The sequence below is a fragment of the Paroedura picta genome, chromosome 2 (genome assembly GCF_049243985.1).
Source record: "Paroedura picta isolate Pp20150507F chromosome 2, Ppicta_v3.0, whole genome shotgun sequence".
Classification (NCBI taxonomy): domain Eukaryota; kingdom Metazoa; phylum Chordata; class Lepidosauria; order Squamata; family Gekkonidae; genus Paroedura; species Paroedura picta.
This window is the reverse complement of record NC_135370.1, coordinates 132,094,305-132,110,290: the sequence shown is the minus strand read 5'-3', so window position 1 is coordinate 132,110,290 and position 15,986 is coordinate 132,094,305. Positions and strand designations below refer to the sequence as shown.

At 41.9% G+C, this 15,986-nt stretch overlaps 1 protein-coding gene across 10 annotated transcripts in view; it reads left to right on the top strand.

Moving 5' to 3' along the window:
- LOC143830368 (MAX gene-associated protein-like) overlaps window positions 1–15,986 on the top strand; it is a 62,919-nt gene that overhangs the window by 14,277 nt on the left and 32,656 nt on the right. For all 10 annotated transcript variants that reach the window (XR_013228432.1, XR_013228431.1, XM_077322797.1 and 7 more), the window contains 6 exons: window positions 386–488; window positions 3,713–3,805; window positions 5,824–5,955; window positions 7,705–7,803; window positions 9,604–10,232; window positions 14,045–14,387. Coding sequence is in view for 8 of the 10 variants with exons in the window: in XM_077322797.1 (XP_077178912.1) it covers window positions 386–488; window positions 3,713–3,805; window positions 5,824–5,955; window positions 7,705–7,803; window positions 9,604–10,232; window positions 14,045–14,387 (1,399 nt within the window). In the remaining 2 variants the exon portion in view is untranslated. The remainder of the gene's footprint in view (window positions 1–385; window positions 489–3,712; window positions 3,806–5,823; window positions 5,956–7,704; window positions 7,804–9,603; window positions 10,233–14,044; window positions 14,388–15,986) is intronic.

Genomic DNA, 15,986 nt, shown 5'->3' with positions numbered 1-15,986 from the left:
CTCTTCATCTAAATTTAATTATTTAGGTATTGTGGTTTAAATTACAAAGCTTAAAGACTACCAAACGTATTTTGTTACATAACCTTTTGTGAGCCAGAGTCTTTTGTGATTCAGAAGAATTCTGATGAAGTGGTCTCTGGCTCAGGAAAATTTATGCTACAATAAATTTGCTAGTCTTCAAGGTGCTAAGGGGTACTTTGTTATTTTGGCCATGGCTAAGTAGCATGGTTAACATTCAGCTGTCCTGCCCTTGAGATTTGTGTGCTTATACCTCAATCTGTCTGCTTTAATTGACCTTTGCACTTTCCTGAATGAGTTTAGATTATCTAGTAAACTAGAATTTTATTAAGATTGTTAACATTCATTTTAGCTCTTTTTACTATAGGAAGCTCTTGATATCCACACTGTTGATGGAGCTGAAGAGAGAGAAGACCTTCAGAGTACACAGACTCCTTCACTAGCTTCATCTGATGTATACAGTGATCCAGGTAACAAATAGAAATTTGGCTTGATGTCACCTTAGTTATCAGTAGGCTTGAAAATAACCCATCTGGGGCAAGCAAGGATCTTCTCCAGGTCCATTTGCAATCTATGGAAGCTGCATATAGAGGCAAATCCTTTTCTTTTTGCAGAGAAGGGAAATTATATGGCTCTGCTTGGTTATGAAACATTGGGGGTGATGTCTGGGGCTTCTTCCTTCCCCTGCATTTCCAAAATAGAGACTATGTCTTTTCAAGCATCTTCTTGGATACTTTAGGATGCTTAGGGCTGATCCTGCATTGAGCAGGGGGTTGGACTAGATGGCCTGCATGGCCCCTTCCAACTCTATGTTTCTATGATTCTATGGGGTGTCATTTGGAAGGATATGTTTTGGTTTTATAGAGTTATATGTCTAGTTGGGAGAGTGAGACAGAATAGTAGTCCACCCAGACCTGTTGTTTAGGTGGGCAAACATAACTGGCTGGCTAGCTGGCTGCTTTTTGTTTTCTGCCCCTTTCACCATGCTAGATAGAAAGACAGAGTGCAATCTGTTATGTTTGCTTCTATGGATATTTTTTAAAGATTAGAAGAAGAAGAGTTGGTTTGTATATGCTGCTTTTCTCTGCCCGAAGGAATCTCAAAATCGCCTTCCCTTTGCTCTCCCCACAACAGACACCCTGTGAGGTGGGTGAGGCTGAGAGAGCCTTGATTATTATCCTCAGGGGAGAGCCCTGATATCACTGCTCGGTCAGCACCATGGCGAGCCCAAAGTCACCCAGCTGGCTGCATGTGGGGGAGTACAGAATTGAACCTGGCTCGCCAGATTAGAAGTCTGCACTCCTAATCACTACGCCAAGCTGGAGTTGCTTTTTCAAGGAGGGAGAGTAGTATTGGAAGAGAAGGACTCTTTAACCCATTCCCTCTGTCACCTCTGAACAGTTTATTGGGTAAGAAACAGTACTGTACTTCTTCCCTAGCAGGGATAAATGGATATCAAATGATTTTTTTTCATAAGGACAACTGCAAGAGAAGAACGGGTTAAAGAGACAGTTTCTCTCCATTTTATTCTCCTCCTTGAAAAGATACTCTTGTGGATGTACTTGGGAAAGCCAGGGGAAGGATTGTGTTATTTTGACCCTGAGATTATCTGTTTAATTGAGATCATCAAGCTGAACATTAGCGTAAAGATGATTGTCTATTTTTTCTTCCTCTGCGACTTAATTGCAAGCCTGTTCTGATGCTGAGAACTATAGTAATACAAACCGCATGCAGGCTGAGGTTCTTGTGTACAGTATTAAAACTTACTTCTAAGCACAGGAGTGAGAATGCAAACAATTTACATTAGCCCTGTTTGGCTAAGGAAAATAACAAAACAGTGAAATTTACTACAGCTTTCTGGGTTCAGATATGAACATAAGCTTTGCTGAATCAGAGCAGTAGTCAGTCTAGTTCTCACAGTGGCCTACTAGATGCTGTAGAGGGTCAGCAGATGGCCTTTAAAATGCCTTTCTTTCATGATTCCTACTAGCACTAGTATTCAAAGATGTACTGCCTCTGAATGGGAATTCTTCTCCACTTAATGAGTAACTACTAAATTGTGGCATTCACTGCTAGAGGACACGGTGATGGTTACAAGCACTGATTCCTTTGATAGAGAATCAGAGTTGTTGAGGATAGGTCTATCAATGGCTGCAAGTAAAAGAAACCTTCATTTTGTCTGTCTGGAATCTATTGCCCATCAACTGCATTGGGTGCCCCTGAGTTCTAATGTTATAGGAGAAGGAGAAAAAGTGCTCTGTATTCATTTGCCCCAACCCATGCACAGTTTTGCAAACCTCTGTTATATTTCTGTCATATGGAAGGTGCTCCAACCACTTACTCCAGGCTTTGATTTATTTTCTTTGGCTTTTGTAATATTACTATCACAAAACTTAATCCTAAACTCTTCATACATCCTTGAGATTTTATTCAAGTTATGACAAAAGTGTAACCTAGCTGTCACTGTAGCAAAAACCTATCCTCTACCATTAACTTAACTTCTCCCTATTGCATTGTGCAGGGGGTTGGACTAGATAGCCCTGGAGGTACCTTCCAATTCTCTGATTCTGATTCACTTTGTTATTACTTTTAAAAGCTTCATTTAAGTTAGCTGGAGCCAGTATAGGAGGCAACTGATTCAGTAATGTGTTCCTCTACCACCACCAAATGGTGTATCCTTAACATTTATACAAACGATGACATAAACCTCACATGCTTGCATTCCCCCTCCCAGCAATAATGTATTCTGATATGAAATTATAAATAAGCATTGTACTTCCACTGAGGATTGCCAAAATACATGACTATGAAGTTATTGCTGAAAATACCAGATACCATAATGGAATTTCTTAGGCCCCTTTGTGGCCTGGCACCTGGGATTTCTTGAGCCCTGTCTTAATAATCTTGGTTGCCCTATTCTGCAATTCTTGTTCTGTAATATCTTTTTGCGATACAGTGATGGGAACTACACTGCACCATAGATTTGTACAGGAGCATTTACAGCATTGGGTGGTTTATTTTCAGTTCTTCACACCAGCACAGTTTTTGTCTTTTTTGACCTCTGCTGCACACTGAGTTGCCACATGCCACTACAATTCCATGGTTGTTTTTTCTTCTGAGTCTTGGCCAGTGTGGTGGATAGAAAAGTAAAGGCTGGAGGAAAAAACCCGAAGAATTAGGGAGGAGGGACTTGTTTTCTATGGCTTTTTTCCTGTTCTTCCAGTCAAAAACCTGGCAATTTTGGGGAGCGCTGAATAAACTCCTATAAAATATTTTCTCTTTTAGAATAAGAGAAATTCTTTGAAAGAGAAAGTGGGCATATTGTTGCATATATATATCTTAAATCCAAAATTCATTTCTGCACTTAGAAGGATACCTAATCTTCATGAGGGATGCGCACAGGGCATTGTGGTTGATCTTTTCACTTCTCCTGTAAACCATTGTGACATACATGCCTATAGATGCCTATAGATTGGGTAGAAAATAGCTTATTGCCCTAACTTATTGAAGGGGGGAAAGCATCAGAAGGTGAGGCAGAAACTGGTGGACCCCCCGGCACCTTCAATATTTTTTGATATTTTACATCTTTGGTGGTATGTGGGAGCACTGAAGAAGAATGAGGAGAGCACATAGATGAGTGAATCAGAAGCAGTGCAGTTATGTTAACAATACTTAGATATTTATTATTTGACAGATGGTCAGAGGATACAGCAACTAGAAAAAGAGCTGTTGGAAGATCTGAAGTCTTTTAAGTACAAGCAAGTGATACATCCCAGTCTTCAGGAAGGTAGATATTGTGTTACGCATGTCTGTGGATGCTGTTATTTACATTGATATAAAATTCCAGGACTTCTGCAGGTTGCCACTTTCTTTGTTTTCAGACTTAATGCAGTTCCTGCAAAAAGTTCTTGTTAAAGTCCAGTCATTCAGTTGTGAAATGAAATTAAATGGTAACAAGATAATGTTTTCCTGACCTACTGGGAATGTACTCCCTCTCTAATAATCACATATGCCTAACCTTGAACTGCAGACAGAATCCTTTAAAAAATCTTATGCAGAATTTTTGTCTACTGTTTTTTCTGTTGCCTGCTATTATTTAAAGGGATCAGTGATCGGTCTTGTTTAAATACAGATCTCCACTACATTTCCCCCTTTTTAGTTGTTGGAAATCGGGAAACATACATGTAGATTTTCCAGGCTTCCTTAACCTCACTTCCTCTGTGAGTACTCAAGTGACCAGAGTTGGTTGGGGGGAACTAGATTGTCAGTCGTTATTTTAAAATCTGCTGTTGTGCATCCTGTTCCCCTTGTTCAAAGATTATTTCTTGCTCATTAAAATAGCTAATACATTAAAATATCTCCTGAGTGTTTCATACTTTCCATATGGGCTGCTTTAAAAGAAATTCCTTTATGTGTCATGTAATTGTATTAAATTCCCAATTATTAGTGCGGTGAGGAAGGATTACTTTCCTCCTGGTCATGGGCTAGGTATACTGTAGAGGGAGTGCACTTAATGTCATCCCACTTCAGAAGGCTCACAGGAGATCATAAAGACATCATAAAGAGTTGGCATCTCTTTCCCTGTGAATAGTTTATGGGTTTGCATATGGAGAATTTATTTGGAATATGATTCTGTATTTATGTCATGTGTTTTTCTCCCTGGTAGTTAAAATAAATCGGAGGAAACTGGGAGGGCCTTAGGCAAGCCAAGTATAAAGAATATCTTCTTCCCTCTCCCTGTCTGGCTATCTCATTGAATTCCTGATCGTTTTAGAAATAAAAATGTTTTCCAGAAAAGATATGATAGAAAGGTCCATTGTATTGTAGAGGGAAGGTGGAGTTGGCAACAGGATGGGAATTTACCTCCCTTACCAATTGCCCTTTCAATGGTGTAATGTTATTTACTGTAAACATGCAAGTGGAAGCCCATGAGGAGGGGGAAGAGATATCATATTACCTGCTCACTGGCTCGCATTCCTGCACTGTGTCTACTTCTCCTTGCCCTTAACAGCCCCTGCTCCCCCCCCCCCCAAGTGTTCAGTAGGAGACAACCTGTCTCAGGATATCATGGAAATCCCAAAATCTGACTTTTGTGGGAAACCAGAGTTGCATAGGAAATGCTTTGGATAGATAAAGAATTTGTTTCAGGGCCCAATTTCAGAGGGAAGCTGACTGATGATTTGTAGTATTGGGAGGAGTTGACATTTACACAGTCTCCTGATGCTGAAAGAAGGTTGATCTTTACCTTGAGAGCAAAGTCTTGGGTGATAAACTATTTTCTGTACCCAAAGGTTGACATCTGAAATGTTATATAGTAGCATCATTTAGAACAGGGATAGTCAAACTGCAGCCCTCCAGATGTCCACGTACTACAATTCCCATGACCCCCTGCCAGCGTTTGATGGACATCTGGAGGGCCGCAGTTTGACTACCCATGATTTAAAAGGTCACTTTGATTCCTTCTGTCAGCAGAAGGTTGGGGTAGAGGTCATCCAGGTCAGATTACACAGCACATTACCACTTCTACACTTTTAAAACCATGTTTATGATAGGAAACCACTCTTTAAAAATGTAAGGGCACTTCAATGTTATTAACTGTGTATTTAGATACAGGCTGGTAATTTTTTTATTTAATCAGTGTGCACAAACATATTCAAATATCAAATGTTCCTAAGACAGTAGATTTTTCTTTGCATAGTCTAGTGCTGGTCTAGAGAAAGGATCTTGCTCTATCGTTTATCTAGCTTCATATTATCATTGTTTTCAAAATTGTATATACTTACTGGTGTCATTTCCTTTTTATAGTGGGACTAAAGTTGAATTTTGTGGACCCAACAATGAGTATTGACCTGAAATACTTAGGTGTGCAGCTGCCACTAAGTTATTCAAGTGAATGTCCTTTGTGGAAAACTCTGGGGACCAATTCCTGCTCTGCTGGTAAGGTCACATCTTTTTCTGCAGATGTAGTTGTAGAGCTTTAGTTGTAGAGTAAATCTCTGAAAAAATGTTTGAAACAGCTGGATTAGGATAAAGCAAATTTGATTTTTAAAAAATATTACAATTTTATTTATTGTATTTATATTATTACCCATCCTCTCTCTCGCAACTCAGGGCAGGTTACAACAAAACGAGAATACATAAATAGAGTAAAATTCAATATACAAACTTAGATTAGTTAATTAAAACTATTAAAGTTTTTACCACCTGTTGCCTGTTTTTTGCTACCCTGCAAGAAGGGGCAGGGGGAGGGTCATTTAACTGGAGTAAATTTGATGGATTTCTGGCAGGGAGGCCAGATGTCATCTTTGCCTCAACCATAGACCTGGTGGAATAGCTTCATAATGATTAGCTGCAAAAATGATTAAGAGCCACAGGGCTCTGATTTCATTTGATAGTGTTCCGCCAGCGCTGAAAAAGTCCTGGCCTTGATTAAGGCCAATTTAATCTCCTTGGGACCAGGGTTCCTGAGCAGATTTTGGTCTGCAGATCTTAAAGCTCTTTGGGGGACATAAAGGTAGGAGCTTTTAAAAGGAACGTATTAACATTAAACTGAGTGGTTAAGTCTTGTTGGCTGTTATGAGGGTAAATTCATATATATAGTTACATACTATGGATCCAGTAGTGCAATCCTAAAAACATTTTCCCTGAGAATAAATTTCATTGCTTGGACTTGAGTACGATTCTGAATATACATACTTATGATTGCTCTATAACAGTGTTTGGCTCCGAATGGCATCAGGTTATGACTAATAAGGGGATTTGTTTATTTAGTGAATATATGAGCTTGATCTGGTTTGTTTTCCAAGGTGTATTCTCAGAAGATTAGAAACAGTGATTTTTGATGTGGAACACATCTTCTGGTGCGGCTTCTGGGATGGAAATGGGTATGGACATGACGTCCGTAGCCCCACCCCAATGAGTGCACCAGAAGCGGCTAGGACAGTTGCAGGAGGCGGCAGCTGGGGTAGCACTGGCCGTTGCAGGAGGAGACTGGGCCACTGCTGCACTGCCTGAGGAGGTCTGTGCAGTCACAGGGTAGTGTGGTGGCAAGGCAGCACAATGGCGAGATGGGCCAGTGCCGCTGCGAAGGTGAGGAAAGTGGGGGAGGCAAGAGTGAACATGGAGTCTGGGTGGTGGGGAGGTCTCTGGGGGTTGAAACCATGCAGTTTCCTGGGGCAAGGCAGCTGCCCTCCAGGCCTCTAGGGGCTGGCGCACAAGCTGTGATGCAAGCGCAAGCCCAGGCACTGCCCTCCAGGCTGAAGGAGGTCGAGGCCTCCTGGGAGGAAGAGGTAAGGAGGAAGGGGAAAGACTCTTTGTGTGCGTGTGTGTGTGTATGTCTGGAGGGGGATCAGGGAGTAGGTCGGGGAAGGAAGAGCAAAGGAGAGCTGGGAGATGTGGAAGTGCGGAGGGAAGGGGTTTGTGTGTGTGTATTTGTGAGGGAGGGTGGGTGGGGAAGGGGGGATGGATTAAAGAACTCCAGAGTAGGTATGTGTCCCACGTACCTGTGACAGCTTGTGTGTAACTACTGTTATATTAAAATTTGCTGTATGTACAATGGCACTCAAAACTGAGTTACACCCTTTTAATTCTATTGACTTTTTATTGGAACAGTGTAACTTGAGGACTGCATGGTTAATGTACATTTTTCATAGTATCCCTAATAGCGAAACTGTCTCCCCCCACCAGATGCTGGGCTTCTGTTTGTTTCTAGAACTGGGAAGACAAATGACTTCACAAAAATAAAGGGATGGCGAGGGAAGTTACATACTTCTTCAAAAACTGAAGGTAAGAAATATCTAAGATGTTCCTCTTTTGGGTTGGAGGGGCAATAGTTCCTATGGAGGGGCCACAAACAGGGCACAGAGGACAAGGCCTTCCTATGATGTTAATATTCAGTGTTAGTGTGTAATTGGTAACAGGTTCTTGGAATATTTAAAATGCTGCTTTTTGTGCTTTCTGCTGGAGCTCTTTGGATATAATTTTCTATCACATTCCTGAGATCCTTTAGAGAATTCTCATTTCTCATCCCTGATAAACTTTAGAGTTTAATTACTTCATCTTTACTAGTCAGATTGCATTCTTGCTCCACTTTCTCGACTCCATGCATAATTTTATAAACCTCTGTCATGTTTCTCCCCTCAATAATATTTTCTCTAAAATTAAAACCCCCACTTTGTATCTTTTTTGTACAGGAAAGTTGCTCCAACCCCTTAATGATTTTAATTTCAGTAAAATTATCAGAACAGCATATAATATTCTAAATGTGACTGTATTTTGTCCAAGGGCATTATGATAGGACTGTTTTGTTTTCAGTTCTTTTCCTAATATTCTGTCATATAGAATTTTGTTCTTCCTTAAAGCATTGTTAGTGTTTGTAGAAGAAACTATGACAAAGACAACTGTTTTATGTTAGGATTTGAAGATAGTTGAGTACAGCATCATTCAAGAAAGGAAGCCGTTGATTTGTTGATGGAGATGATTCCTTTGTGTTTGTTTGATTCAGCTTGTCCAAGCCATTGCACTTTGGGGTGTTTAGATACTGTAGAGAGAAAATAAATGAAACCCAGAAACAAGCAGTCTTTGTGTGACAGCTGTTCTATTAAAAATGGAGGTGACTGTAGCCAATCTAGAGGATATTTGTCTAGTTATGTTCCTAATTCACTATGCGCAGGAAGAAATAGAAGCCCAAATCAGGAAATCTTGTAGTTATTAAATATGGATCAGACACTAATGCAATCTTGTAGTTCAGGCATTTGACCCTTAGGCTGAATTGTCATGTAGTATATTCAGTTATCCAGGATTATTCTGCTACTGATTAAGTTGGATCCTTTGATTATGTTGTGCTAAGTAGGAATATCTTTGGTCACGTATGGTTCCTTCTGCTGCTGGAAGGTTCCTCCCTTAGCAGAATTGTAGGGTCTAGTTTATTTTGTAACAAATGATCTAAATTCAGTTAGATCCTGATAAAGTGTGCTTAATTAAGCTATTTTTTTACAAACAGGAATAAGGGTCAAGTACTATTGTATAATATAGAGGTTTAGAATTAAAAAAATAAGAGTTTTCAGTTAATAGCTATAATTTAGTTCAATTTTTACATGATTTAATCCCTTTTTCCTCACATACTTGCCAGATTATAATTGTTCCTATTGAGGGTTATTACACTGTCCCACACTTGATCTTGTGAAGTGAGCCACCAGCCACTAGATACAGTTCCATGTTTTCTTTTGTTCTGGGTTCTTGTTATTTGTCTTGTTAAAACTCTCAAGTTACCTGAAGTTACCACATTTATTGTTATGCCAAAAGAGAAATCTAATCTTGGACTTACTTGTAGCCCTTGAAAGTCAAAAGTTGTTCATAATTTCCCTCTCAGAGTATGTCTAGTCAGTATCTTTCCCTAGCTCTGTGATAATGGGGAAATGTTTGCTATTTCAGTGGTTATTATGTAACAATTCTTAAAGTTTTTACAGTTTAGAATACATATTCTGAAAGCATCAGCATTATATAATAAACAGAATTTACCCAGCAGTCTCTCATAGTGATGTGGGCAGTATTCTTTATCTAAAGTTGATTTATGTGATTTTTCAGGTAGCATTTTAGAAGGTTCTTTGAAGAACCGATCAGCTTTCTGCAGTGACAAGCTTGATGAATACTTGGAAAATGAAGGGAAGCTGATGGAAACAAACTTGGGATTCTCTCCTAGCACATCCAGTGGTCCTGTGGTTTACCAGCTTCCAACTAAAAGCACCAGCTATGTCCGGACACTAGATAGTGTTCTAAAAAAGCAATCCACCATTTCTCCATCTGACCCTTATACTTTCAAGCCTCTTTCTGTGCCTTCAGTCTCTAGAAAGAAAAGAAAGAAAATTAAGAATAAAAAACAAACACTTTCTAGAGGCAAAGGAAAGCCAACTTTTGCAACAAAGCAGAAACGCAGCTTATCAATTTCACAAGACAAAATCACTAAATCTCAGCCAGGTAGTAACACAGCTGAGGCAGATGATCTCATGGCACTGAACACAGATGAAGCAGTGCAAGGAAAACAAATTCCTGTGCGTCAGGCACAGCAGCAGCAGAATAATCGTCCACCAAGTTTATCAAAGACACAGCTGAAGTTGATGGACTTGGAGGATTGTGCATTGTGGGATGGCAAACCACGTACCTATATTACTGAAGAACGAGCAGACTTGTCTCTCACAACTCTACTCACAGCTCAGGTAAGTTGCCGAAATTGTTAGTTCTTTGTATCTTACTTTGTTAGACTTAATGTGGCAAAGAATTTGTCCATTGTCTTAATTTATATCTGAGATGCCTTGTTTTGTGCTGCAGATGTTCAGTTGAGGCAAGAAATTCAGGGAAGTGCCATTAAGTGTAGATATTCTATTCATTTTATCTCATAGAATAATAGAGTTGGAAGGGACCTCATGGGTCATCTAGTCCAGTGGTCCCCAACCCCCGGTCCAGGGACCGGTACTGGTCAATGGATCAGTCGGTACCGGGCCGCAACTCCTCCTCATCCTCCCCAGCTGCTACCTCAGGGGCTGCCCTGCCACTCTGCCGCCGGCTTACCTTTGGTGCTCTCCAGCAGCCGCCATGGCTGGGGCTCCCCCTCGGCATGGCATTGCGCAGCTGCTGCTGGCAGCGCCCCCAGTGGGCAGCAAGAAGTCAGGGGCGCCAGCAGGAAAGCAAGCGGAGTGGGGGTTCAGGCGGCGGTGGTGACGTCCCTCGGCAAAAGCCTACCCCCCCTGGGCCTCAATAAAATTGTTAAGCGTTGACCGGTCCCCTGTGATAAAAAGGTTGGGGACCACTGATCTAGTCCATCCCCCTGCACTATGCAGGACACTCACATCCCTATCGTTCATCCACTGTAACCTGCCACCCCCTTGAGCATTTACAGAATCAGAGTCTCCGTCAGATGGCTATCTAGCCTCTGTTTAAAAATTTCCAAATTTCCAAAGATGGAAAACCCACCACCTTCCGAGGAAGCCTGTTCCACTGAGAAACCGGTCTTAACTGTCAGGAATTTCTTCCTGGTATTTAGATGGAATTTCTTTTGAATTAATTTCATCCCATTGGTTCTGGTCTGTCCCTCTGGGGCTAGAGAGAATAACTCTGCTCCATCCTCTATATTAGTGGTCCCCAACCCCTGATCCGGGGACCATTACCGGTCCGTGGATCAGTCGGTACCGGGCCGCGGCTTCTCCTCATCCTCCTCCCCAGCTGCTGCCTCGGGGGCTGCCCTGCCACACTGCTGCTGGCTCACCTTTGGTGCTCTCCAGCGGCCACAATGGCTGGGGCTCCCCCTCGGCATGGCACTGTGCAGCTGCTGCTGGCAGTGCCCCCCAGTGGGTGGTGGGAAGTCAGGGGCGCCAGCGGGAAAGCAAGTGGAGCAGGGGCTCAGGTGCCCCCCCCCCTGGGCCTCAGTAAAATTGTCAAGCGTTGACCAGTCCCCGGTGATAAAGAGGTTGGGGACCACTGCTCTATACGGCAGCCTTTTAAATACTTGAAGATGGTTATCAGATCCCTTCTTAGTTGTCTCCTCTCCAGGCTAAACAGTCTAAGCTCCCCCAATCTTTCTTCATACGTCTTGGCCTCCAAACTCCTTACCATCCTCTAGACACGCTCCAGTTTGTGTACATCCCTCTTCAACTGGAGTGCCCAAAACTGAACACAGTACTCCAAGTGAGGCTGAACCAGAACAGAGTAAAGCGATACCATCACCTTCCGTGATCTGGACACGATACTCCATTTGATACAGCCCAAATTCCCATTTCCCAAATTCCCATTTCCTTTTTAGTCACCGAGTCACACTGCTGACTCATGTTCAGTGTATGGTCTACTATAATGTCATAACATTATTGATTGGGGGGGGGAGTTTAATTTTATTTCTGCAAGTTACTTACTTTGTCAAGACCGCTGGAAACTACCAGTCAGAAAAAAGTGGCCTGGTTGGGGAGGCAGTCAGAAAATGGCAGCCTGAATGAAAGTTACCCTGTTGTTCTAGAGTGAGTCTGCTGTGCTTCAGTATGGAATCTTTTTATCTGTGGGACTGTACTGCAAGCCACCATCCCAATTTCAGACTTGCCCTGCAGGGCTGGGATATTGTGGCTACTTCTGTATATTCTGTGGAAGAGGCAAATAGCAGGGAAAAAGCGTCAGTGGCACAGCTCTTTCCCATCCAGAGTAAGAGCATATGTGTGCCCCTGTAGTGAAAGAGAAGGAATGCTGTCATTTTATCTTCTCAAAGCAGAGAAGTGTTTGTAATTGCTTAGAAAGGGATTGGTCACTTTCAAGTGACCTTCGACATATCACTGAGCAAGATTATGTAGCAGATTTACTGTGGACAGATAAATGTGGAGTTATAGTGTGTGTTGATGGCACAACAGTAGCTTGGAAACAAAGTTTTGGGGAAAAATCCTCTTACATGTGGTCTTATCCATAGATTTTAAGTATCAACAGGCACAGCCATGTTGAGAATTAGATAAATTGATACATGGTATAGAGAAAGTAGTTAAAATGTTCTACTCTTGAACTGATGGGCAGTACACTATTAACATACAAACAAAGTGTACTTATATTACTTACTAGCATGAAAGCCCATTGCGTCCAGGAATGCAGTGGGCGCTAGTGGAGGGCCCCAATGGAGGGGATGGCTGGCAGCGTACCTGGAGCGGCCATGGCATCCGGGCCGAGGTTCAATCCAGCAGCTGGGTGTGATGGTGGGCGGGCGGCTGTTGGTGGCAGGCATTACGTTTGGAGACAGCTGGGCAGGACGGCAACCTTGCGGCGTGGCTGGGCAGTGGGTAAGGGCCGGCTGTGGAGCAGCGCTGCCATTGTTGGCAAGGCAGTGTGTGGCGTCTCAATCCGGTCAAGCCCAGGTTTGCTGGGCGCACCCGAATTGCCCTGTGTGGGCAGAAGCACAGGCTGGACACCGAACGTGTGTCCTGGGCAGTGCTCCGCCCACCGGGGCTTTTCACAAATATTAATGGGAAAAATGGTAAGGATTATCACAAAATGTGATGCTTCTGGTTTAGAGCATTTCACACAAAGTATTTGTGGAGGATAGGTCCATTAATGGTTTTAGGCACAATGGCTAAATGGAAACAGTTTTTCAAAGTAGTGCACAAGTTACAGCTGGCAACATTTGGAGCATATTTTGGCATTTGTGCTTAATTTTATACTTCACAGGGGCATCTGGTTGACCATTGTAAGAAACGCTGTGCTGGAGAAGATGGACTATTGATCTGATCCAGCAATGCTGGTTTTCTGTTATTAAAACTGCTACTGTCCTGATCTAGCAGTCAAAAACTTGAGCATATTGCTTGCTGGATAAGATAGGAGTAAATGAGATGTACATCTAAGAGTATATCTAATAATTTCATTTGTACACAATGCACAGTCACATTTCTGTGCAGCTGATCCTATATTTTTGTTTACATGTGACTAAAAGAGAACCATGACCTACATATTGATGAAATCTATCTGATAATTCTATACAGTCTTTAAAAAAAGAACTATATACTTTGTGCAGTATTCATATTTCCTTCACTATTATTGCTAGAGTAGTATCATCAGATTAAAATAAAAAGATGAAATCCCAAAATCTATTCAAGAAGCGTTGTACACACAAGTTTGCAATGATTCACTATGATTTTGGATTTTTCTTTGAATAAGAAGCCATCCCTCCTAGCCTGTACTATTATCACACACTCCAATAAATCCCTTGCCTTTCATTTTGGGAAATTGCTGTTAAAGAAACAAGGAGTCCAGAACTCTCCTGGGTGTGTGAAAATAGTTGCTTGGCAGCTAGAACCCTGGCTGTTATTTAATTTTTTAAAAATCTAGAGAGATGTCATCTCCTAGGCACGGTAAAGAGTTAAATTTTTTGTTATATTTACTGTGCATGTATTCATAATTAAAGCAAACTAAATATTTTATTTCAGGACCCTGTATTCTGGTAATTTCTTTTCATTCTTTTGTATATAGTTATTTTTCTGAATTTTTGCAAATAATGCCTAAATTCTTTCAGGCATCACTCAAAAACAAGCCTATCCACAAAATCATCAAAAAACAAGCACCACCATGCAACAATGATTTTTGCCGGCTGGGATGTATCTGTTCTAGTCTGGCTCTTGAGAAACGCCAGCCTACACACTGCCAAAAGCCAGATTGCATGTTTGGCTGCACATGTTTAAAGAGAAAAGTGGTCCTAGTGAAAGGAGGTTCCAAGCGCAAGAAGATCCTGGAAAAGTCTCTGCCTGGAAAGCACTGGTTGCATCATGGGAAGGAACAAGAGCAATTGGAGGAAACAGAAAAAGAAGAAGAGCAAGAGAAACTGAAAGATAAGAAAAGAAAAAAGAAGATGGAATATAGTAAGTAGTGGGCAACAGCTTCAAAGTCACTTCCTTTCTGCAGTGGGATTTCTCCGGGTACATATCTGGTCCCCTCTGTGTGTGCCCTTCTAGCCCTCAGGAAAGTTGATTCTCAGAGTCTTGCGGTTTAATTTGACTAATAGGCATTGAGTCTGGAAAAAGAGAACAAAGCTGCCGATTCCTGCCTCTTCCACAAGTACTAGCCTTGCTTACTGAAGAAGCAGCATGGCAATTTTATCTCTTTCCTGCTTCTAATGTGGCCGCCTGACCCATGGATCTATTAGTCATCTTTCCCAGGGCTGGAAGGGGCTGCTGGCAAGAGATGATGTAGAAAAGATCTTTTACTGTTGGCATCTTCTGGCAAATTGCAAAGTCCATTGTAACAATTATCAAGAATTATGGCCAGAAAATATCAATATAATATGGACTGCAATTCAACTAAAGTTAGTTATAACTAAATCTCACTGGAACAAGTGCAACGGTTTAGTCACAGCTGAAGGTCCATTGTTTTTAATGAGAATTAAAGAGCAATTCTGAGCATACTAACTGTGGATTAACACTAACATACAAAGGCTTCCAATTTTTTTTTTTAAGTGCTCTTCAGTGTCACGGACTTAAGATGAGTTTGTTAAATGTAGTTTAGAAATAAGTCAAAGTACCATTTTTTCCTAACTATCAAATTACATTTTTTCTGATTGATTGCCTAACAGCAAATGGTATTACAGAGCATGCATAATTCTTTAATAGCCATTTAAGACAGAGTGGTTTGAGTGCTTGACTGTTGTTATGGAAATTTGGGTTCAGATCTGTTTTTTTGCCATCACAATTATAGGATGACCTAGGACCAATTATTTAGGATGAACCTACATTGTAGAGTTTATGTAAAGATAAAAATGGAGTGTTTGCTTCAGCGGCATTTGTCCTAAAATTGGGAAAATAAAAGTGTAGAACAGTAATATCTTAACACAGCCCGCGGCACCGTGGGCACCGCGGACTAAATAAAGCCGTAAGGGCTTAGTGGGAGGAGTTAGGGCGGGCTCTGTCCAGGATGAGGAAGGGTGCGGATTGGCCCCTTCCTCCGGACAAACCATCGGCTGGGCCAATCGGCAGGCGCTTGGCCCGGCCGATTCCCGCCCTGCCGACAAGGAAGCAACTGCGAGCCGCACAGAGCGCAGCTTGCAGTTGCTTCCTTGCCAGCGGCCTGACGGACGAGAGGCGCTTCGCGCCTCTTGTCGCGTCAGGCCGCCAGCCAAGGGAGCCCCCGGCAGCTGGGCTGTGCGCGACTGCCGGGGGCTCCCTTGCCTAGCGGGCTTGATTACTAGTTATGTATATTACTACCAGGCCTCCATAGAGGGAATTATAAAATATGAGACAGTTTTAGATGTGGCTTCATTTGACAAGCTTAGGGCTTTGTAGCTCTGGGAAGTTTAGCTGCTGAGAAGTCCTTTCACATTATCAACTTAGGTGTTGGTGCAACAAACAAAACAAACTGCCCAGAGCTGTAAAGAATGGGCGGTATAAAAATCCAAATAAATAAATAAAATATATTACTGCTGGTGCTGTTATGGCTTTATCTTATGCAGTTAACCGAGGCTGAAT